The sequence below is a fragment of the Malaya genurostris genome, chromosome 2, assembly GCF_030247185.1.
Source record: "Malaya genurostris strain Urasoe2022 chromosome 2, Malgen_1.1, whole genome shotgun sequence".
NCBI lineage: Eukaryota > Metazoa > Arthropoda > Insecta > Diptera > Culicidae > Malaya > Malaya genurostris.
This window is the reverse complement of record NC_080571.1, coordinates 47,947,974-47,973,100: the sequence shown is the minus strand read 5'-3', so window position 1 is coordinate 47,973,100 and position 25,127 is coordinate 47,947,974. Positions and strand designations below refer to the sequence as shown.

Genomic DNA, 25,127 nt, shown 5'->3' with positions numbered 1-25,127 from the left:
GGATTATTACTATACATGCTATGCACGTATGCAAATATATGAAAGATATTTCTATCCTATTTCCGACTACCAGTCTGGACGCGCGTAAACACGCATGAACAAGTTCATGCTTGCACGCGCAACTTAAGTAAATTGTTGCGATTTTTATTTTGTTATTTTTTACAATTGACAATATTAGAATAAATCTAAGTGGAACTAGATGCAATTTTAGGCCTTTTCAAATTTAGTTTTAATTATTGAAAATCCGAAAAATTATCAAAACTTCAACACATATTTAAAAAATGGAAAAATGTTTTCTAGACAAAATATGATAGGGTATTGTTAAAGTACAAACCTTTACGAAGAGATTTCATGTTTAAACGTGTAAATAAATTGAGTTATCGCGAAGCAACACGATTTTTAAGACGAGATGTTGATCGGGCGACGCTCACTGCAAAAGTGAGTTACAGAAATAGCAGACGCGTGACGCCCTCTGTTTCTTAACCATTCATGGTTTCAGCATGACCATAGTGAAAATGAGTCACACGAAGAGTACTCAAGATATACTCATTGGAAAATAAATTGGATAAGGTACATGTTCTCCTATAAGTATTATTAAAGTTGGCTGCATTAAGTTGCATATTTCGCTTCGGCACAAGGTTTCCTAGGTAAAAAAGGTAAAATTATGCATAAATTTTCCAGAAAAGAATAAACTTATGCATTAGCTTCTACAAAATTATGAAATTCTATATTTTCTACAATTATTCCAAACCAAGTATGCATAAAAAAATAACACGAAACAAGTTATGACTAGAAAACTAGTTTGAAGGGGGTTGTCATAATTCAGTAATTAAAACTAACTTTGAAAAGACCTAAAAAAAAGTTCCACCGAGTTCCACTTAGATTTTTTTTATGATATTGGGCACATCTTTTCCTACAAATTTTGTAAAAATCAGCTGCATAAAGTTGCATATTTCGCTTTGGTGCAAAGTTTTATCCTAGGTAAAAAAAAGGTAAAATGTTGCATAACTTTGCCAGGAAAGAACAAACCTATGCACTATCTTCAACAAAAATATGCGATTTTATAAATTCTACAATTATTCCAAACAAAGTATGCATAACAAAATAATTCGAAAGAATTTATGAATAAAAAACTGATTTTAAGGGGGTTGCCATAAAAACGCTTTGTATATCCGAAACGGTGCGACCTAGACTTTTGGTACATTTGACAAAGTAAATTATTTTTAATAGTTCTAAAACTTTGTAGAAGAAAAAAAATTTCTATCTCTTCAGATAAAAAAGTTATGGTTACATTTTTTGTCAAAGTAGGCCATGAACAATTAATGATATGATCAAATTACGCGGTATATATTTGTAAATAATTTCTTCAAAGCAACTATATGCATTAAAAGAACGGTTTGGCACCTACTGATTTATGTCCACGTTTTTATTGATTCGAACCACTGTGCGACATCTGCAAGTGTTCGCCACGTTTCTCATTCATGCGAGTCTGTACATCTGTTATTAGTGGTTCTTTGTTACTAATACATATGTTAATGAGAAAGATATCATTACATCAGCAGGTGGATTCTTCAAGTCTTTTGTCGTTAATGAATAATGTTTCAAGTTCTGCATACCCTGGGGCGGGAAAGCCGGAAGCACAAAGTCATTACAATTAAATTAACTCTCAAAACTCTTCCTTTATTCACATTCCAACCGTCACCAATATCATCGCAAAACAGGATTGCGTATTTGTTTTCTAAATTCCTTAACTTTGCGATCAACGTAAATTACACTCCTTCTGCTTGCGGCGGCGGCGGCACCAGAAGTGTGTCGCACCTACAAAATTTGGCACTTTGATGAGATTTAATTCATTCCCTCGCTCGTCATACCGAAACGACATCTCTTCCCTTTCTCTCCAGCCCATCTCGAATATCCGGTGTGTAGACAGACTTTTGTAGGCCAAGCAAAACTTCGAACCGTTTTCACCACCCGTCCCGAGGCTGCTGGTTGCGATTATTCTGCCATTGAGTGTGGTGGCGCCGCTGGATGTGAAAATCAATTAGTGCTTAATCGCATCAGAAAAGCCTACAGTTTGGCGTGAATAATTAATTTCTTGTAGACCGACCCCCGTCATCGCACCTTCCTTCATTCAGCCTCCGGTGCTATCATCACTGACTGCTATGAGACCTACATTATACTGATGGTTTTTTTTCTTCTCCATTTTGCTTTCAGGTCACCGCCGAATTTGAGAAACACAAGTAGCGGCATCATCTTTAACAACAACAACAGCAAAAGTACGATTAGCAACTGCAATATCAAGGTCGAGAATGTGGGCATAGTGAAAGGGATACCGCAAAAGTCACCACATAACAGCACCAGTTCCAGTGGTAGCAGCAATAGTAGCGGAAGTGGTAGCAGCAGTAGTATCGGAAACCTAAACGGAAACTCAGTGGAAGCCACCTACGCCAGTGTGATCAAGAAGCCGAAAGGTCACCAGGCTGGCACCGTGGGGGATGACCTACGGAATTCGTTGGACAGAAAGCTGAATGGTTTGTTGTATAGCAATGGAATCAACACCACCGGGCACCATGGGCAGCAGCATCACAGTACGACAACGATTGTGGGAGCAACGTTGAAGGAAGCCCCACGCTTCAGTGGGCTCAATCATCATGTGAACAGCAACGATAGTCTGCTGCTGGATAATAGCAGCATCAGCAGTGTCAGCAGTAGTGGTAATCATAATTTGCTGATTAGCCCGGCAAGCAACAACAGCAACACCAACTCACCCATCACCGGAATCTCGTCAAATGGTGCACTGGTACCGCCACCATACCGTGACCCACCTCCTCCAAGGAACTCACCTCTTTCACACAAGCTGGACAGTTTGAACAACAACAACAACAACAACAACAGCAATAATCCTAACGCCAGCCTCAGCAGTAACAGTAGCCTCAATAGTCAAACTCTCAACAATCTCAATCTCAACGTCAACCGGAAACTGGAGAAGGATAGTATTAACATGAACCTAGCGTTGAGTACAGCAGCAGCAGCAGTAGCAGCATCCGGAAGTGCCGCTGTTGGAGGAAGTGGAAGCATCGGCAGTGGAAGCAGTTCCAGTAACGCCAACGAGTTGCTTCTGCTCAATGAGCTGAATCTGAACGATGGTTCGATACAGAATACCGCCCAGTACAGAGACTTGATACAGCTTATCAAGTATCAGCGGGAGAAAATCAATACCCAGCAAGCGGATCTGTCTAAGGTGGGTGGATGCTGTGTGTATGTAAATAATACAAGGGAATCCCTCGGTTTCCTCACTATCCGTTATTTTTTTTTTGCCGCATCACTTGACGGGCATGTTTCGTTATTCATTGGATACTAGTGAGATAGTGGCTTTGGCTTTTCGCCACGGTTAAGGGTTCTGTCCGTCTATCTATCTAAGGCTGCGTTTGCCTGCCGTTGTGCTGGTTCGTATTATCGCAACCGAGGCAAGGCACCGCACCGTGGGTGTTTTCGAGAGGATTAACGTTGTACGGTACATCAATCAGTACGGAACGGAAGATTTATCGCAAACGATGTGTTGGTGGAGGTGGTAGCGGGGAGCAAGAGTGAATAGATTGTGGCTAATGTTGCCGACTGCGAACCGGAGGGTGGTAGTTTGCTGTCGTGTAATCCGTGCCGCATTGTCGTACGGTGATTGCCCTATCGATTGCAGAATTTGTCACATTGTGGTAATGGGAAAATAATGTGCGCGAACGATGCTTTGGCGGTGGGGAGAAAGCTTTCGCTAGAAATTAGAAATGCATTAAAAATGGTTTAAGTTTTCTTCTCACATAAATCAAATCTCGAATGTCACTAACATTCGTTCCAGTTATGTCATCTTGTAGCAATACTATGATGATATTTCTGCTAGACATCGTTTTCAATAGGAATTACAAAGTTAAAATTGAAATTGTGGACACTCTCTAGCTACTGAGCACGTTTTTTAACTGATTCAATGACTGTTAGAAGTATATAGGGGCATTCCACTCAAAATCAGCCACCCAATTTTTTTTTCATCTAACTAGGGTAAGGGCTTCCTATTTCATCTCAGCTCCAATTTCCATCGCATTCCTTCACCTCATATCTTTGAACATTAATCAAAATTAATCTTTAAACGTACTTGAACAAAACTGTGGAACATTTTAAAACATTTATTCTAGGTTTTGCCACACTTTCCAATTGAAAAAAAATAGTTAAAAAACCTTCAACGATCGCTTTTTTCATGTAAAATAAACTCACTCTTTGATTTAGGAACCACTTTCGTCTGAAGTTTTACAATTCATCATGTTTCTGTACATTTACTAAAAGATTCGTCTCAAAACACGATCACTATTTCACATAATTACACCACTATTCAATGTGGGATGACTTTATTGTTAGTAATGTTCACTTTCCACTTGTTTATTCAACGATTAAAGACTTCTGAAATTACCTGATAGGCAATAAAAGCAATGAAAAATATGAGATGAAAATTTGCACTTAATTCACCTGATTGCGCTTTGTTTTCATCTCATTTCGTATCGCAAGGTTGCCAAGTTTTCTCATAATGTTAAATAAAAAAAATATTTTTTCTTCTTTAAGTTATCATCAACAAGTATTTTTTGGTATCCGTGACATTAGTTTAATTATATCATTGTTATTCATATATAAATAAAACTGTTTCGAATTCTAATATTACCAAATACAGCGTGTTAAATACTAATCAAATAACCATTGTGTCAAATCTAGTAGCACTGGTTTCTTTACGCTATACGTCACCATAGATCTGTTAAATGTGTGTGTTTCATCGGCTGTGCACAGAGATGCCAGATATGTTCATAGAAAATATGTATCTGCTCTACCTGTTTTCACTAATAAAATGAATCAAATTCAAATCTAATTCAAATTGGGTTTTAATTTTTAATATAAATGTTTATCAGTGTTCATCATCGAACATCGATTTCCATTTTAACATGTGATTTGTCCGTTGATTAATAAACTTTTAAAGAAGTACTGCAATCAAATACTGAAAGATACTCAGAGAGAAAAGTCTAACGTTTTACTTCTCACTTCTGTATTAAATTTAGAAAATCTGTAATCTGATTTAACGAACGCGAACGCAAAAATCTATACAATACAGATAAATCTGTATGAATGGCATCTCTGATTCTGCATTTTGTTTTAGAAGGGCTAATGCCTAAATAGTAACAATTCTGTTTTTGTTTCTATTTTAAGTTCTCCAAATTAACTGCAGAGCAAAATTTTAAATTTGAAACGAAAGGTAATAAAAACGATCCAAGAAATTTTAAACGTCGAAATGATTCCTGTTTTTTTTAAATATCGTGTGTTGTATCATAGTTGGCATTAGGCCCTTTTTAACGAAAATTCTGACATTTTGAACCTGAGAGTGTAATAGTGCAATATTTTGGTTTTGATTGCTGCCGCCATTACTAATTCATGGGATGAATAAAGGACCAACGATAGGATGAATATAAAACCTTTGAGATGAAATTAAGAGCACAGTAGTGAACCTATCAGAAGTGTGTTTAGCTGATTTTTTAATTATTATTTTAATTTCCAAGGAATGTTAATCAATTCCCAATGTGGAGCAAGGCGAATTTAGCAGAAATATGAAGAAATCGTAGTGATTTTGGTGGCTGAATCAGGTTTTTAAGGTAACGTTCTTGCGAATGAGATTAAAAAGAGAGAGCCCTACCCTACGTGGAAATTTCAAGATATGATTTTTTGAAGTTTTGCGTTCACAAAAATAGAGCCTTTTTTCAATAGCCTATGCTGTATAATCTAATAAAGATACAAAAATTCGTCCGAGACATGAAATGTGCGTCTTTTGTCTAGCTTTCGAATAAGTGATTCCATAAAACAACCTTCAAAGTTAGTTTCACGAAAAAAGTTCAAAATTAATAAACAAATGAAAAATTTCTAACTTGGGCCTAATTTTTTTCTTTTTTTAGTTGAAAAACAGGAGCTTTAAGGGCTTAACTAAATCTTGGCAAAGTTTCAGAGTGGAAAGATTAATACTTTCGGAGCAGTGAATTTTTCAATAACGACCCGCACACGCGGAGTGTACCGCAGCGCAACTCGCTCGGACTTAACTTGTCGACACATGTCGCGCCACTGATCGAATCCTAACTTTGTCAGTTTATTGTTGGCAACGTTTGGCGAAATAACTATCAAATTATAACTTTCGTTTCTTTTCTAAATCCAAAGCATTTTACAAAAAACTGATGAGATTTTACTTGAAATGGATGATTTATTGGTAGAATAATTCACCAAAATAAATATGCATTTTTTAAGTAATCTGCCCCTTGTCAAGAATTCAACTTCACAATTTTGGAAAAAAAATATTCGAGATATAAACTCTAGATCTAGATTCAGAAAAAAAATTCAAATCTGAATTTCAAATCAGAGTTTTAAAACAGACTTCTGAACTAGAATTTAATTTCAAAATTTTCCTCGGAGACAGGTATAGCGTGATGGGTTAGACGATGCCTTTAACGCAGCTCACCTGGGTTCGATTCCCAACCCCGCACACAAGGTTAGAAAATTTTTCTGGCCCGAAAAGGCGAATTGCCTTATGGTTAAAGTCTCTATAATTGAAACAAAAAAATACTTCCTGAATTCAGTTTCAGAATTTAGTTCATAAATTTGGAAAACGAGTTCATTTCCCGAATCCAGGTTCACAATTCAGAACCTTGTGCTGGAATTGAAATCGGAGCTTTAATTTTGGAACTAGTTTTTGGAACTGAATTCGGAGCCCGAATTTAGTTCTTTCATTTAGTTCCAGTGTCTGAATGATCAAAATTCATGTTCTGGTGCTAATAAATAATTGGTTGTTAAAAAGTTCTAAATATCGGAAATATTCGGTAAATCGGATCTTTTTAGAACTATGAAAATATTCTTAACGAACTGTGCGAAGTTTTCTTCCATTCCCTTTCAAAATTCGCTTAATCAACCTACGAACGATTATTGATATTCGGGAGTGTGAAAGAAGAAACTTAGTTATATTCGTATTCACGTCCTACAGTTATGCATGTGACATTAGCCACCCGCCTTATTTCACGCGGTTTTTTATGTGGTTTCTTTAACGCGGCTTTTCGAAGTTACGTGGTTATTCTTTGAATGGGCACACTTCTAAACGGAGTTTCTTCACTGTTTTTGCCATGATGGTTAGAGTTCGACTGATAGAGCTCAAATTTTGTCTGTTGACTCATGGGTTGCTATGATTGATGCTGTATGGGTAGTCAGTGCGTCAGTGCAGGGTGACGGCAATTTCAGTCCAGTTTTTTTTAATGCAAACGTTATTTATAATCGGTTTCTCTAGATTTTCTGTTATATTAATCAATTTTGGTCAATCAGCCTCTTTTCGAAATGCGGAAGAAAATTCAACTAAAGATACGACTTATGAAAAGAATTAGGTTAAAACAACTGGAGTTTACCACGTAATATGGACTAATTTTGATAGGTCGTATTGAACCTAGTTCAGGATAATAGACCAAGATTCATATTAAAACTTAGTTAAACACGATTCGTACGGTCATTGAAACTGTCTGTTATCTACGTTTTATAATTTTCTACGTAATATAAATCGATTTTAGTGTTTTCTTCCGGAATGTGATAGAAAGTTTATTTGAAGATACGAATAATAAAAAGAATTGATGTAAAAAGGCTCATATGGTTTAGTGCTGGCATTTCTACTGTACGTACTTGGCTTGCTGGAGTTTTTTTTCGTGATATGAACTCAAATTGATAGGTCGTATTTGATCTGCTTCGGTATTATACGGGGTGTACAACCTTAGGTTTTCATCTTTTAAAGGGTAGAGAGAGAAGTCGAAAACATGAAAAAATAGAGAGCAAAATGGGGTCGGAATAGTGTCTAATAAATGGGAGATGTCTTTTTGACTCAGACAACCTACAAACGTGACTTTGGTGGTAAATAAAAGCCTTCCTACCAATCCATTGATGTAACAAAAGTCACACTTGTTTCTCTATTCCAATGAAGAGTTCACCTTTTAAAATGGATTGGCCAAAGTGACATTTTTTGAGAATTTTTTCCTATAACTCCCAAAATAGCTCGTTGTACACAGTTTTTTTTATCGGTTTTGAAAAGTCCATGTTTTTTTCTTTAATGATAAGTTCACTTCTTTCTACATTCAAGCAATTATGGCGAACGCAGCATGGGTACCTAATTTTGATCTATGTGCCTTAGAAGAACCAGGTGCGGCATCAGAATGTTTTGCTTAGTTTCATGTATATTCTGCAGCTTTGATGATCTTGGATTGACACTCATTTGTAGTCTAAGCAAACGAGCATGAAATTTTATGTGTCTGACAGGACATTGCCAATAATTGAATATATGATTCTCAGAACAATTAGAGTAAGGAACATTATCTGTGATTTCTTTCATTGGACATTAGTTATACTGTTCCCAAAGAATTTATACGTGAAACCTCATCTCTAATATTTCAAGAATATTAGATAAAGTTCCCAGAGAATGGCTTATTACTCATTCGCTCTTTGTTTTTCATTTGTATTACTTGAGAAGGTAAAAAACTTAGTAATTCATGTAATTCTTTTCTAATTCCATCATCACTTTGGTCATTCGATAAACCTTTCAAGCCAAACATTAAGTTGGATTTTACGTTATACGAAAGACAAATTAAATGCTTTTCAGACAAATCCTGATGAAGGCGTTCGTGATCTTTCAATCCATCCACCAAGACCCGACATTCTGCTCTTCGTCCGATTTGTTATAAGACTATCGCTTCCGGAAGGAACGTAGAAAGCTCAGTACGGAATGCTTTGAAGTTGGAGAACGACAAGCGTCCATTTTTAGGAATTTTATAAGAATATTTTTGTTATTTTCTTTCAATCCAATTCTGAAAAAAATATAGTAAAATTTGTTCCAATGGCTTTAAAATACTGAATATTGTTCGGAAAATAATTCTTAGGGTAGTTTGCCTTAAAAAGGTTGAATCATTATTAGTTAGTATTAAAAAACTGATTAGCTGCTCGGAATATAATACTTTGAATAAATAGCCTTTTGAAAAGGCTGATTAATTAATGAGTCTATTCAAACCGATCCGGTTCAGTACCTTTCACACATTTCAATGCGTGTATTCACACTTGCTCGGCTCAGTTCCGACAAGAAATGGTGCCAGACAAGTATGAATACATGCATTGACACGTGTCGAAGAATATTATTATCCGTGCACTGGCCTGTGTAGGAACTGAACCAGACCGGAAATGTTTCAATAGACATTCAGTCTTTAAACAACGTTAAGTTGTTTAGTAGTGCATTTAAAAAGCCGGTTGAAATTGAAGCAACTCTAGATAGCCAGAACAATTATCAGAAACCAAGAGCTATTTGTATTCGGTACGAATAATTGTTTAACCGACTTTTTAAAAAAAAAACGACCAGGAGTGTGTGGTAAAGGATTAGAAATACAAGTTTTTAACACTCAAATACCAAGCCTCAAAAAAGTTGGAACGGTAACTTTGAGCTGTCATAGCTCATCACATTATAATCGATAGAATATTAAAATTTAAATATCACAAACTTAGAATTATTTCGGAATGTATAGAATTCGAAAATTATTTGAATTCTCTATTAGTAAACAATTCAGAAAAAGTAGAATTCCGAATTCAGCACAAAAAATCAAACGAAATTAAGTAAAACTTGTTTTTATCCAACTAGTTGTGTAATGATGTCTTTCTCATATCTCTCTTATTCTCATATAAAATATGTATTCTTCTAACAGTTTTGTTTGATTTTTGAAAAACATGAAGCTAGTGCATGAACTAGTGTAACCTACAAAATGAAACATTTCTCAAATCGGTTAGGCCATCTTTCTCAGTGAAGTGAGTTCCACTATTTCAGGTACTTATGAAACTGGAATCGCCCCGAATATTGGCTTTGTAGCAGCCTTTGCGATTAGCACCAACCAACCAATCTATTTGCAGCTTACAGTTGTCTTCGTCTCGAAAAACAACCTCTTCGTTTGAATGCTTTTTACAGAATGAAACCCTGCACCTATGTTATCAGAACTAATTGGCTCAAGTGGCATGTTCCCCTAGTTATTTGGAGATTCGCGCCTTGCCGTAGCTTCTCATCAACTTCCTGATGGGAAGGGAAGGATAAAAGGAAGATGGAAGGGAATTGGGAATTTGGTGAGGTGGGAAAACAGCACAAAACAAAGAAATAAATCGTCCTGCATCCCCGAAAGGGTGCTGAACGATCTGCAGGTGCCAAAATGCACGGTTGATAAAACCTCCAGCCACCGAGAGTCCTTAGAGATTTTACAAAAGCGAAACCTTTCTGCATTCCCAGAAAAATGCAGAACGATTTCTTCCCGAATATGCACTTGAATTAATTTGACGCTTTAGAAGACAAAAATACCTTATTTTTATATATAGGTTATAAATGACTTACATGATACGAATATTTTTCAATGAACAAAACCCAATGTTTGAACATAATTTAGAAAATTTTAAAAAAATATCTTCTCCGCCTTTTTTTATAAACATGCTCGAAAATATTTTCTGTCAAATACAAGAAACAGATTTTTTTTTCGTTTGCCTCAATGTTAGATATAGCAGTTTAAAAATAACCTGTTTTTGAACTAGTTTTGCTCATAACTTCGGTTCAGAAAACGCTACCTGAATACGCCAGTCAATAAAAAATTGGTTTTAACAAACTCTAAAGGATGTTCAAAGATACATATTATTCGAAAAAAGAAAAATATAAATGCTAGAGCAAAAAAATCTGATTTTGTGAGGAACACCCTAAGTTGCTCTAACACTAAAACCGTTGCAGATACTACTATGGTGTCCTCAGCAAAGCTGCTCGATATAAGTTTATTTACAATTTTGCGAAGAATGCAGTCCTCTATCTCAACACATCCGGAAAATAAGTTTTGGATCACCTTAATAATAAGAGCCACCCTAATAACATGTTCATCGACATATGGCATATCTTCACTGATCATTTGTTTTGAAGACATCATAGCTCTGAAGTATAAGGTTAAGCCACAAATATTTTTGTCCCCCTAAATTGTGGATCCGGATCACTGTGCAATGCAATTTAACACGGAAATTTTAAAATTTCCGATCTTTTACCTATTCTTTGAGATTCTACGGCAAACCAAAATAAAAATCAGAGTAGTTATCGATTGCGTTTGGGTTGTGCATAAAAATTGTTCAGATCTTTTGTCCAATACAAAAATATAACTATTTTTAGAGTTTTAGGTTATTTACTAAAATTTTAAAAATTTTCAGTGAAATCTAAGTTTCAGTTTTTTTTTGTAAATTGTGTTCATAATAAATTTCCAACTAAAATAATAAAAAAATATATGTCATAAAATTTAAAAGTTTTGATTTCATATTGTTTGGCAAAATTTTCCCAATAATGCAAATTCTCTGTATTTGTACCAAATTTCTTGAGATTCTTTGAATGGATATATAATTTTGGTCATCAATACATTGTTTCTGGTAATGATTCCAATATTCTGAATCAAAAAAATGTACATGTCATCGCTTTAATTTTTGAGTTATATACAAACATGTGAAAAAAATAAAAAATTCATATATATTCATAAATTCATCGATTTCTTAATTTTAATGTATAAAACCGATACACTGAAGAAGGATGTAAATAACATTCCGAAATACGCGTATCTGTATTGTAACGTTTGTTATGCTTCATTAAAGTATAGTGACTTTGTGAAAGTGTAATAACGTGACAGTGAAATAGTGGAATTAAATGGTACATAAATAGTGACACTATTGAAAATATTCCGCTAACAGCTCCAAGTGAAAAATAGAGATTTTTTAATGTTTTCTTTTGATTATGCAGGAATGGTAGTTGAGCGAAAATTGTAGCTGGTATCACTAGTAATCGAATGATGTGTAAAAATATATAGGTCATCGCTTTGAATTTAGAGATATTTACGATCATTGTAAATAGTCTCATCTTTTCTTAGGTCATCTATCTACAGTTTTCATTATAACTTTTGGTAGACAACCCTATTTTTTCTGTGAATTTTATTTCTGGAAGTATTACCTTTCCAATGGTGAACAAATTTTGAACTTGGAACGGGAAAAAACAGATTTTCATTATTTTTTCCTAAACGATCGTCAATAATGATATACTGAAAATAATCTACAAACTTCACAAAATTCGAGGGTGTAAAATTTATCGAAATTGGTCAAGTAACAACTGAGCTATGATAGCTCAAAGTTACCGTTCCAACTTTTTTAGGCTTGGTATTAGGAGTGTTAATGAATAATTATAGTGCCTTTGGTTGTAAAACTTCGCCGAACCCAATAAATAACCTAATTTTGTGGATTCAAATATTATTCGTTGCCCGAGCCTGTACCTGTCGTAAATATCATTTAGCCTTGGTACATTCCACTGTCAAAGCCGGAATTATTCTACGGGGCCATAAAATATAGTTTGAAAACCAGGGAAACTGCCCCTACCTGTCATTCCGTGGTAAACCGGCTACCTGTCGGCTTCGGGTATCAAGAAAGGGCAAACACTTCGTTTGGCAAATTTAAACCGGCATACCGCGCTTAAACTCGACATATATTATTTCGCCCGGTATGAATATCGGCGTGTTTTCTATCCTAAATTGTTTTCCCAAACAAATTTAACTCTTATCCTGCGGCAGTACGGATTTCCTACGACAGCGGGAGACTGGAAGTTCTTAGCACCGCCGGGGCCCACCACCGACTGCCGCGCGCAACAAAAAGGTTCTCGAACGAACGGCAAAGGCGTGACAGCGGCAATGATGCTTGTTTCGCACCAAGCATTTGTAAACGGCAACGAAGTAGGCGTGAATAAGAGTGAATAAAGGAGCCATTGATGATGATAGCAACACAAAAAAAAATGTTAAACAAGGCCAGCAGTAAACGAAAATTCTTTCGTGTTGACTTTGGCAGGGGTTTTTCACGCCCGCTGAATGGAAAGAAAAATGTGGAAAAGCAAGCCCAATTTGAATTAATATTTTTCGCGCTGCTTTCGGGTGAGCGACGCAGCAGGAGCAAGCCGACGTTTTCCGTAAAAGACGTAACACATTGTGTGAAGATTAAAGAGTGACAAAATATTCGTTACACGCTCCTAAAAATACACACGCTTTTCGTTGTTATTCGGAATGTTTGACACGCAATGAGCAATCGTAACTGCCAACAAGGGCGGCCATGCACTGAACAATGTCGAAAATGTCTGCAGCCTCGATGAGTAGGCGTTGTTTATTTGCGATATTGAAAGCTTATCCTAATAACAAGATAATGGAAAGCATGTTTAAGACAGGGCAAAATTATTACGCAATGAGCTTTGATCAATTTAATGGGCTTTCTTTGGCTGGATCAGACAAAAATCTGTAATCAACAGTTGTTTAGAATACACGCAGCTGGGTTTATCATGAATAAATTTCTGTTTCGCCTTGTTTTTGTATATTGAACAACGTATTCAATCCATCAAGCAGTGAAAGAATAATTTTTTTTCATCAGTCTACATGATTTTTTTCTATCAATATTCAATGGTGCCAATTATTTTCAATTGAATTTAATGACTTCAATAATGAATCCACGTGGAAAGAAATCCTTTACAATCATTTTATCTTCTCGTGAAGTCAAGACAATAATTCTCAATTCTATGGGGTGAAAAATGTGTTATTTCCGGATTATTTTTTTTTTTCGATACTCATAACTCTAATTATCTTCCAGGATGCCACTTTGCACTTTTTGAATCAAGTGATAATAAGTGATGCATTGTTCAACAGATCAATGGGAAGACAAAAAATAGATACGAGAATACAAGCACTACTCAAAATGTTTAGCAATATTCATTTAATAAATTGAAATTCATTGTATGTTTTGTTCACTGATACCGACATCTTTGTTAGAATAACATCCCAAGAACAAGCGTAAACCGAAGGATGGATTCGACTACAAATTTGGAACACCATCTAATGAATGTTATAATCAGGGCCGGTGAAAGAGGTGGGAAAATTCCAAAGGTGGGTAATTACCCACCTGAAATTTCGAACAAAAAACAATGGTTATATTATATTATTCATAATAATAAGAATATTTTTATTGTAATTCGGAATAATAAATAAAATCAAAATTATAGAATGCTAGTTCTCAATGTAGAGCAAGAATGTGAAGATATACCGCAGAAAGGTGAGACGTGACAAGGGTCATTTGAGCAGGCCGAAATCTTTTAGTAACATAACTTTTCCCTTCCAGCAAAGGAGCCGAGCTCAAGCATCTCACTAATGTGAATCACTCGGGTCTCTGAGATACCGGAAAATACCGATAAAGGTCTTTTACTCTTTACATTCCGAACCGGCAAGAGAAGAATGTAGTAGCAAGTAGAAAATAACAACTTTTGGTAGCTTTGTCGGAATAGTAAATAGTAGAAGACCTTCATCGGAATTTTCCGGCAGATGTCGGAAGTTACTAAAAGATTTCTGCATGATGAAATGAACCGTGTCACATCTCACCTTCTGTATCTTCACACGAAGAAAATCACTCAAAATCTTTTGACGTAGGACTACTTTTTTTTTATTCAATAATATGATATAATTTTAAGGCACACTGCTTAAGCTCAAAGATGCCCAGGGTATTTTCTAATCTTAATTAACGACTAACTTAAAACTAGAATAGATTCTCGAAAATTCTACTTTCTGGTGGCGATCAGCAGTGGCCGGTGAATTGAATGTAGCATGAGAGTCTTCCAGATGGCGTTGGTAAATATCTATGTTGGCCGCATCATTCAGTCCGTGTGGGTCCGCGGGAAAAATCATCAGGGTACGAAGACTCGGCGGGTGGCCCGCAGCCTGGTCATCGACTGGAGCGGTTCTCCGTTGTCGGTGATGGTGATGTTACTGAAGAGAATGGAACAGAAGTAAATATTGTGGAAAACGAGGTAAAAAGGGGATGTGGGAACAGCATGTCTAAATACGACAGAGATCTAATTAGTTGCTATTGAGATGGTGAAGAGACGGGGGAAAGTAGAACGAAAAAGTTAATGACAAAAAAAAAGATGATATACAGGGACGGCTATCGAGATAATCGGGCGGATGACTACGTTTTCACTTTCTATACCGATGTGCAAATTCAAAATACTGAGAGCCGTACAAACAGTGCTCTGGTTTTGAACATCTATATCTCAATCAATTTTAATTAATTGTTCAAGATAGTCGATGTTAATTATACCTCGAACATCTAAAAAACTTATGCCATGATTGTTTCAGCTACCTGTTACGTTTTCAGATGGCTTTCCCAGTCTGAATGCTGGTATGACTTTGGATAAAAATAGTGGATTCATGTTTCGTCCACTGTTCCATACCAACGCATTCCATTTTATTGCGGCAGACTTTTGTTGATTATGAGCGGCCGTGTACGAGATCCGTTTGGTGACGATTTTTTTTATGCTCAGATCTTCGTACAAGATCGTAAAAGAACTTCCAGTTCATGTGCTAACGTTCTCAGCATATCTAATCTCACGAACTTTGATTTGGCGTTCATACATCACGTTCATCAAAACTTGCTTAATTTTTTCCGGTTGACTGCTTCATTTAGCCATGTTCAAAATCAGAATACCTTCATTTTAATGGATCCTAGTGGGGTAAACACTTCTCAAGCTATAGCTGGGCTTGCGCGTTTTTTCCTTTTAAAAAGCAATGTTTTAGCAACACACGGCACACGGAATTCGTTATTTCCATTTTTTTATAAATGAATTAGATTCATTGTTCGTGGTGCTATTGATGTTAAATGTTCTTTGAAGGTTGGTACTTTGAATTGAAAACAAATATTGGCAGTGATTTTGAAACCAGGTTAAACCGTAGATGCGAAATTTTGTTTTAAAACTTAGTACCGAAAACTCTTCAAACTTCTAATTTACGCGTTTCATGAAAAGTTTTATAGAATCAATATTCTATTTAAAAAAAACGACTGCACTTCTTAGGGATAAATATAATTTCCATTGGAATAGAGAAATACTTCGAAATAGTGGGTCGTTCTCCGCAGTATGAAAAATTACTCACCTGGGTTTAACATGTTTCACCGGCCCTGCTGCAGTTGAATTCTTGAACTTTACAGGCAGTGAAACTGTTAACTTCGAAGATACTCTTGAATCAGGGCTGGGAAAATCAAGATCAAAAAATCATCAAACCATAATCATTAGCGAAGATGATCGCCTGTGATCTTTCCCAATAAGGATCACTACTGAATTAATCCTTCTAAAAACAGTCGATCGGTAATCTTTGAATCGCATCGATCGAAATCAATACTGATCTTCCGTCACACAAAATCGGTAGTGATTTTGAGCTACTATTAGCACAGATTTCTGTAAGATCAAATCACTAGACGATCCGATCAGCTATGAGCATTGTGGAAGAAAATCATATATGAACAAGATCAGACAGGAGTGCCGATTTATTTATGTCTAATATCGTTGATCCCGATGAGTATGAAAATTAGGGACAACAGTAATCCTACAGGAATATTAAAGGAGCATGTACATCTATGATTTTTGTCGTTTTGTAACTTTCAGGAATGCTAATTTAACAGTCCTTATAACCAGAGTGGGGGAAAATACCGGTTTCGTTACGGCACGGTTTATGAAGTTTCAACATATGTTCTCGTTTGATAAAAAAAAACGTGTTCGAATTTGCAACCTATTGTTTAATTTGTAATAAAATGAACACTAGATGAAGGGAAATGAATGCTAGATGAAGGTTTATTGAAAATAATCAGTTTGGATCGTAATCGCATTGATAATGTTAGTTTAACAGTTTTCACTGCGCAAAAGCAATTCGCAATGCAAAATTAGTAGAAAAATATACGACACCAAATAGTGATTATATCGACAGAAGACTTTGTTTTACTTCCAGCTTGTTGATGCTGATGATGATGTTCGTGTACTATTAAGATTAAACCCAATAAAATGCTATTTGAAATTAATTTGATTGATAGAATTAACAGGGGTGCAGCCTTTAGCGCAGCGTTTAAATAGTGCGTTGGAATTGGCGTAGCAAAGTCTTGCACTCCTGTTACTTTTGTGTATGATATTCAAGCTAAATAGAGTAATATTAATCAGCTGCATAGCACTCTGTGCAATTGTACGTGTTAATATTATTAGCTGTTTATATTGATTATATTACTCCACCACCAGGGCCGGTGAAAGAGGTGGGTACGGTGGGTAGTACTACCCACCCAAAAATTCCAAAGGTGGGTAATTACCCACCTGAAATTTCTAACGAAAAATAATAGTAATATAAGTATCATTTGTAACAATAAAAATAGTTTTATTGTAACTGAGAATAATAAATAAAATCAGAATTATAAAATGCTAGTACTCAAGGTAGAGCAAGGATGTGAAGATATGCAAATCACTCGAGTCTCTGATATGCCGGAAAGTACCGAAAAAGGTCTTTTACCATTTACTATACGAACTGAATTGAACTGCCGAGTTTTGAAATAAGCAGCTCAATTTGAACTGCTCTGCGCTGACGAGTCAAAGACGAAACGTAGAGAAGATTCAAAAGGCGGGTGGGTTATGTCAGAGACATAACTGGATGTCGTGAATACGAAAACAACTGACATATTCCTTAACACTTCCGAATATCAATTAGTTGAACAATTGTATGAATTATGCAAGCATTTCCCTTTTTCACATTTTTCGCAAAAACTAAGAAGGCTTCACTTGATATCGATTACTGTGAATTTCACACAGCGAAAAGTGCACAAATCTAACCAAACTGTTCTAGATTTGCACTAAACTGAGAATATTTACCTTCGATTTGCGAACAACAAATCCTAATAGTTTTTTTTTTTTTTTTGTTTCGATTATAGAGGTTTTAACCTTAAGGTCATTCGCCTCTTCGGACCAGAAAAACTTTCTGACCCTATGTGCGGGGTTGGGAATCGAACCCAGGCGGGCTGCGTGAAAGGTATCGACTTACCCATCACGCTTTACCCGTCCCCGAACTCCTAATAGTTCTTTAGAAAAACTTTTAGAGCCATTAGAACGGCTGATTTTGTGTAATGCTCTCCACCGTTGTTTTTTCACCAATGCCAATGACTGGCAGCTGTGACGTAATCGCTCTTGTCGAAAGCGAAACTAGCTGTGCAGACGACACAAAACACATCTGCTCGCAGTGGCGATAGAATCCAAACTAACGGCTATAAAAATAGCCGCATACAGAATTTTAATGTCGATTATTTCATTTCGGATTTGCATAATTTATTGAAAGAAACTATCAATATGCTGTAGGGATTCATTCCTGCCTTTCAGAAGGACCAAATTATGGAACTCACTACGATATTAAACACTGTTCGGAACATTTTCCTCGAACGATTTTTTGTACAGCAGCAGATTTTTTTTTTCTCTTCCTCAGAACGCATTCTGATTGACATTAGTCAAATGAGACAGGTTTTTCAATAGTGTACTATTGACATACTTCAATGCTTTTTCTATACAAAATAAAAATACGAGAAAGGCAAACGCGCCTTATGAATTATCCTCTTTGATACTCGTTTATACCAAACATTACAGAAAAGTATAATTTTGAATTATTTCAGATTATGTCACAAAACTGAAAATTTTATCATAAAATTGTGATCATATTTCCGATGGCATGTAGCAAAAATTATGTTGATTCGTTAGATACAACAATTGATATTCACGATCAAAAACTTATCACTCTCTCAGAGGGTAAATTTTGAAAAGGCACCCCATAGTGAAGTAAGTCGTATTCACGACAAAACGGTTATGTGCCCTAAGCATAAATGGGATAACCTCTAAATGAATTCATTCACGGCAGTCGGCTGCTCAGATCAACAAATATAACGTACTAACTTCGTCTCGCCTAAAATATATTTTTTTAATTTATATTTCCGGATGGCAGAGTGGTCAAACGCCTAATGTCGTTAACGTTTCTCTCCATTATGTGGCTGACTACTTGATCTACAATGAACGGTTGTAACGAATTCAGAGACAACATATTAGTTTCCAAACAAATTGTCATCTTCGAACGCATTAAACATAGATAGCAGATCTCTTTCCAACTAATGGTGTCGACATATTAGAATAAGAGTTTAATGGCAAATCCTTGGAGATTATCGGAAGGAATTTTTTTTAGATTGGTTGTCCAAAAAATGATTCTTCGCTAATCTGATGATTCTACATAATCATGATTGATGAATGTTCAGAGCATTGCAATCACAAGATCAATCTAAGAATCAAAATTTAGCGATAAATTTTACATTCAGTAGTTAAAACGGTAACTTGTACATGAACACCGAAGCCGTCAAATAATCATGTCAATAGTCATATCATTAGTTGAGTCACCACATCGTTTTGCTGAGTACAATTAGAGAATAAGTTAACATCTGAGAATGAATATTATACAAAAGTAAAAATGTATAATACTTCTGTTATATCGAAGCGAATATGTGAAGTAAATATACCAGTTGTCGTCCTTTCTTTTGGATCAATGTATTAATCAGCACAATAGATTTCACAACAAACAATGATACCATGTTTTCTATTTATGTTATATATTCCTGGAGCAGAGAAAAGTCCGCTGGAGATAAGTTATTATCAATTTATCACTTTCTCCAGTAAGCATAAAACTTCCTCTTCTTTTGTATCATCAGACTACATGATATGCAAATGATGCATTCCATGTGATTAACTTTTATAACTATATAATCATCTCTTCTGCCCTCGGTATCTTAGAGCTAAGGTAGTGTGTCTTATCAAATATATCGTTGAATTAATAAAAAAAAAGAGTCATCTCTTCCAGATATGATATTTACGATTTGCATTTAGTAATTGTTCAAGTAACCCAAAGTTCGGAAAGAGGGAATGATTTGTCTTAAGCTACTTTCAAAGTAAATGAATAGTATCTTAAGCCACCCGTTTTCAAGTCATAATCCACAGTTGAAAATTAACCAAACGCAACTGAACGAACTATAGCTCGGCGCAGCTAGAAAATTAGCTCATAACTTCTTCTGTACCTTCAAGTTGCCAAAAACTCCTCGTCTACTTTGAAGCAGCAAAACAGTGATTATTTATATATATATATATATATTGTGAAACTTTTGATTGTTTGGGGAGACTTCACTATATTTTAATTTGATCTTTATCTTACCAATTCATAAAAATGAACAACATAAAATGCCAATATCAAATCTATACGCTAATCATCATCTACCGATTGGCATTTAATTGTCATTTATTATGTGCGCCTATCTACATAATTTGTAAGATAAATGCTAGGAACATCTCTTCGTTTGTCCTCATTTTTTCAACAGCGGAACCGAATCATTGTTTTTTTTTGTAATTTCATTTGTTTAACGATGACCAGTATTATTCATCTAACTGATTACATGGCACACATTGCAAATCAGAACTTTTGCTCCTGCTTGAATAGTATATCGGCATATCTAGAACAGTCATATGCATTCCACAAAGTCATTTTGCAAACAATGATTTTGATACCCAATTAAGCACGTTGCTCGAAATGACAAATCACATGAATCAAGTATGCATGGCAAATCTTCACACAAAACAACTCGTTACGCGCCAAACAATTTTTTCAACAATCTAGTATTCTTTCCTTCGACGAGCAAACACTTATGCAACTCGTTGCGTGCCAAACACCTATCGATGATCTAGCAAGCATAGACGACTTTTTCAACGGAAAATTCCATTGTCCATACAAAACAATTTTATGGATTTTTCCCATTTTCCGGTGAATTTTTCTAACTTTTTTGATGTACGAACCCGGTGGGGATAGAAACTGATCAAACAAAAAAAGAATCATGTAAATCCGTCCATCCGTTCTTAAGTGATGCGATTACAACCTTCTTAAGTGATGCGATTATAACCTCGTAATCATTAACGTTTGCTCAATGACTCTTAAAGTGATTTGATATAATTTAAAGAATAAATAATGTTTGTTAAAAATAGCTCTCGGGTGATGATTTCAATAACTTTAACCACAGAGAACAGACATCCAAGTAGAGATTTCAATTTGTGTAAGAAATTTAACGATTGTTTTAAAAAGCGACCACCAAGTACAGGGTCCGGCACTCGAAGTGTAACCAATTAAAAAGGCCATAAATTCAGTTTGGAAAATTATTTTTACTTGATTCAAAGTACAAAATGTGTAAAAATAATACAAAATTCAGAATCAATTCACTTTTGCTCGATATGACCCCCTTTTGCCTAGACTATGGCCTTGAGACAGTCGAAAAACGAATCGCAAGCTGCCCGAATGTGACTTGCAGGTGTATTTTGGCCCACTCGCGGACAATAACTTTTTTCAGCGCCTCGAGACTGGTGTATCTTTTAGTTTGGACTTTGCTCTCCAAAATGGCCCAAAGAGAATAATCCATTGGATTCGCATCTGATGAATTCGAGAGCCATTGTGTGGACGTGATGAAGTTCGGAACGTTGTTTTTCAGCCATTCTTGGTTCACTCGAGCTTTGTGAGACGGTGCCGAGTCCTGCTGAAACGTCCATGGTCTGCCACCGAAATGTTTGTCTGCCCACGGCTTCAAAGCAACCTCCAGAATACTTTCCCGATAATATGTCGCATTTACCTTGACGCCAGGCTCGATGAAAACGATTGGAGAGCGCCCATCTGCGGTTACAGCGGCCCAAACCATTATCTGTTGCGGGTGCTGCCTCCTGGTGGCCAATCGATGACTCAAATTCTCGTATGAACGGTCGGTCAAGTAAACCCTATCGTTTTGAGAGTTTACGAATTGCTCAATTGGAAAAATTTTCTCGTCAGAAAATACAATGTTCGGAAATTGACCGCTTTCGGCCAAACGAAGCAACTCCTTCGCTCTCTCAAGTCAAGATTTTTTTTTCGCGTTCACTTTTGGCAAAATGCTTTCTTGTGCTTGTAAACAATACAACTCCGAACTGTCATTTAGCAAATTTCTAGAGAGCTGATGCCCGTGCGTCAGCTGCGCGAGCGGTCTGAAATTGGTTACACTTCGAGTGCCCTGTAACAATTCTCCCGTAGAGGCGCTTTAAGCAGCCCAGTTATCCCTTTCATACAATGGTAAATCATGCGTGCAAAATCGTACGCAACGGTAATTTTTAACGAATTTCTACTTGTGTGCTTTACACAGGATTTTTGAAAAAGTTTGTACTAGTTTGGATGTCTGTTTTCTGTGCTTTAACTTTACATCTGTCTAGCGATTTTTGAAGAACTGCTAGGAGGTACAACAGTTCAACATAAACTGTTATGCACTGACTAGTCTAAGACGAAAACGTAAAGCTAATGAAATTGGTTATGTACCCTAGCGTAACAATGATCCCGAAATGATATTTTATCATTATAATATTTATCATTATTGATTTGTTTTCTATTTTGATGCTGCACGGATATAAGGTAACCCTACTAAAACATCTCTAGTGAAATCTGTTCAAACCCTCATCTAGATGCAAAATTGAAACCGTACTAATGAAAAAATCTCTTTTCATTTCTATATCGTTCGCGCAGTATGACTCGGAAATCCAGTACCTGGAGAGTAAGGGCCGAGAGCAGCAGGATCAGCTGGATGCGATCACGCAAGAGATCAACAAAACCGACCAGATCTACCGGCAGAGCAGTGAGCAACTGCAGACGCTGCAGTACGTCGAAGAGGAAGGTGAACTGGTCCGGCAGCAGGAGAAGACACTGAAATCCGAAATCACGCTGCTCCGGTCGAAGCTGGCCAACTGCGAGACGGAGCTGTTGCAGTGCAAGAACAAGATTCGACTGCTGATGGACGAGATTCAGGTCGAGCAGCGCAAGTATTGCCGACAGTATGACACTAATCGTGCCCAATTAGAACGCCATCTAATGTCTGAAGTTGACAGGATTCAACTGGAGATCGATCTGGCGATTCAGAACACCGATCAGGCGAGCAAGGCGACCGACAAGCTGAAGAGTGAGGTGGCGGTGATCGAGAGCAACATCGCGGAGAAGAAGAAACAGGTCGAGCAGTTGGTGCACGAGATGAAGGAGGTCAACCTGCAAAGTCTGGCGGCGGTGGCACCAGCCGACGAGGTACGGCATCTGCTGGAAGGTGAGTTTCCCTAGTTCAATACGATCTACGATCAAGCGGAATTTCATGTTCTTCCTTATTCAACAGTGGGTACGGTGAAACCTGGCAGCACACGACGGATGATTGGATCCCCAAGGCAGCTGGAGAATGCGGTACCGACTAGCAAAAACCCACATGGAGTCTGGGTGTAGGATGGAATCGAACAGCAGTAATATGCAATAAGTTAATCAACAAATTGTGATATTGTTATAAGAAATTGAACACGCTAAAAGTTAATGGTTTGCTGTTAAATTGGCCTACGAGCACAGAACTCTGATGCACCAGACTCGGGCCATGGAAACTCATTAGACACACAAAACAAAGAACGTATCTTCATCGATGGCCTCCCCATTTTCTACACTCCTACGAGCACTCAGATTTTTTTATACACTTTTAAAGTTTTTTCACGTACTATTTTTGATAGGTGCATTAGTCGATTCTCCTTCGCAGCAAGGAATCAATCAAACCTTTTTATCAAATCAAACATTCGTAGGGAAACGGAAATTCCCAAAGGGTCCAATTCACTTACTTAATGCTGATCAAATCAGCTTCTCGAATCGGTTTTGATTCACGCCTATATTTTTGTTTTGTTTTATTCGGTAAACGAAAAACGAATATCATAACACATAACAAATAAAAGAAAACACCTGCATTCCCTTCGTTCAGGCGAAACAAAATAAAACCAAGACAACACGAACACCACTTTTTGCAACAATGGCCTCAAAAGACGCGAACATTTCGTATTGATATATATTGATGTTGAATTTCCATTGTGAATGTTCTATAGACGGATTGTGACGGAAACAGAAACATTCCTCAGCCAGGTCAGCGATTCTGGCGGTCCCGGCGGAACGTTGTTTTTATTTACATTGAATTGAACACATTCGATTCCAGAGAAAGAAAGAGAGAGAAACAGAGAGGTTAGATAAAAAGCCATATCGTCAGTTATTTTTTAAAGAATAGATATATATTTATTATTTTAACGTTGAAGCCGTCCTTCACCATTTTCGAGTTATTCGTACAGCTCGAATCAGGTGGAAATTGGCTTCCGGAATGCGTGCAAAAGAATGTAACTCATCAATGTTTTCTTTTTCACTATGACTTTGTACGCTAGATGACAGATTATATTTTGCAAGCAACTTTTAAGAGCAATAATCGCAAACTCAGTAGTAGTTTACTTAATAAATGTTTAATACGAATTGCCATTTCTCAATTAAGTTGTAGGCAAGTTTTTATGGCAGCACATTGGACTGATGTGTAATGTACTTTAGTTAGTGTTTAAATATCAAAGTAGATTAGCAATAGACTGTATCTTGTAGAGATGCTAGAGCCGAACGCGAACGCATGATTTCAACTTAAATACAAGTATATAAGGATAAACAACAATGAAATACGTGAAGCAGTTTAGTCCAATATCAACAACTAAAACACCGCTAAAAATCGTTTAACGGGTGTTCTATGCAACTCAACCACCTGAATCAATGCAAAAAAAAGAAACTAGTTAGAAAAAATAACAGTTTATCGAAACACAAATCAAATTCAACACAAATTAGTGCAGAAACATTCTACACGTTACAGACGACACTAGCCACTTACACGGAAAATAGCACACATAGTTTTAACTTGTTTAACTTTTTTCGATGCCCAAAACACAAACCACACAGAAATCTCATTTTCAAACGATTTACAAAACCAAAATAGCAACAACAAAAAAAAACACAGTCCAGTTTTAAAACACCGAACAATAAGTGAAGGACAGCAAATCGAAAGGTTTCATACTCTATTATACTCTGATAAAACGGATTTCGTTTCTCTGCTCCCGTAGGAATTGCTTTGGAATTGAGCTATTTACCAGCGAAGAAAGATATCTATGGACGAAACAAAATACATATATTTTAGGCTGACGTGAGTAACACTAACCTGTTTAGCAAGAATTTATCTATATCTAAATATGAGCTATTAAAAATCAATCAAATATATCAATG

The 25,127-nt window shown here is 36.4% G+C and overlaps 1 protein-coding gene across 3 annotated transcripts in view; it reads left to right on the top strand.

Annotated features, from left to right (window-relative positions):
- LOC131432308 (hybrid signal transduction histidine kinase E) overlaps positions 1–25,125 on the top strand; it is a 198,384-nt gene extending 173,259 nt beyond the window's left edge. For 2 of the 3 annotated variants that reach the window (XM_058598509.1, XM_058598510.1), the window contains exons 4-6: positions 2,215–3,241; positions 22,557–23,124; positions 23,191–25,125. In XM_058598509.1, the coding sequence (XP_058454492.1) occupies positions 2,215–3,241; positions 22,557–23,124; positions 23,191–23,294 (1,699 nt within the window). In that variant the 3' untranslated portion in view covers positions 23,295–25,125. The remainder of the gene's footprint in view (positions 1–2,214; positions 3,242–22,556; positions 23,125–23,190) is intronic. The other variant, XM_058598511.1, reaches the window with a different exon arrangement.
- Positions 25,126–25,127: the final 2 nt, after the last annotated feature.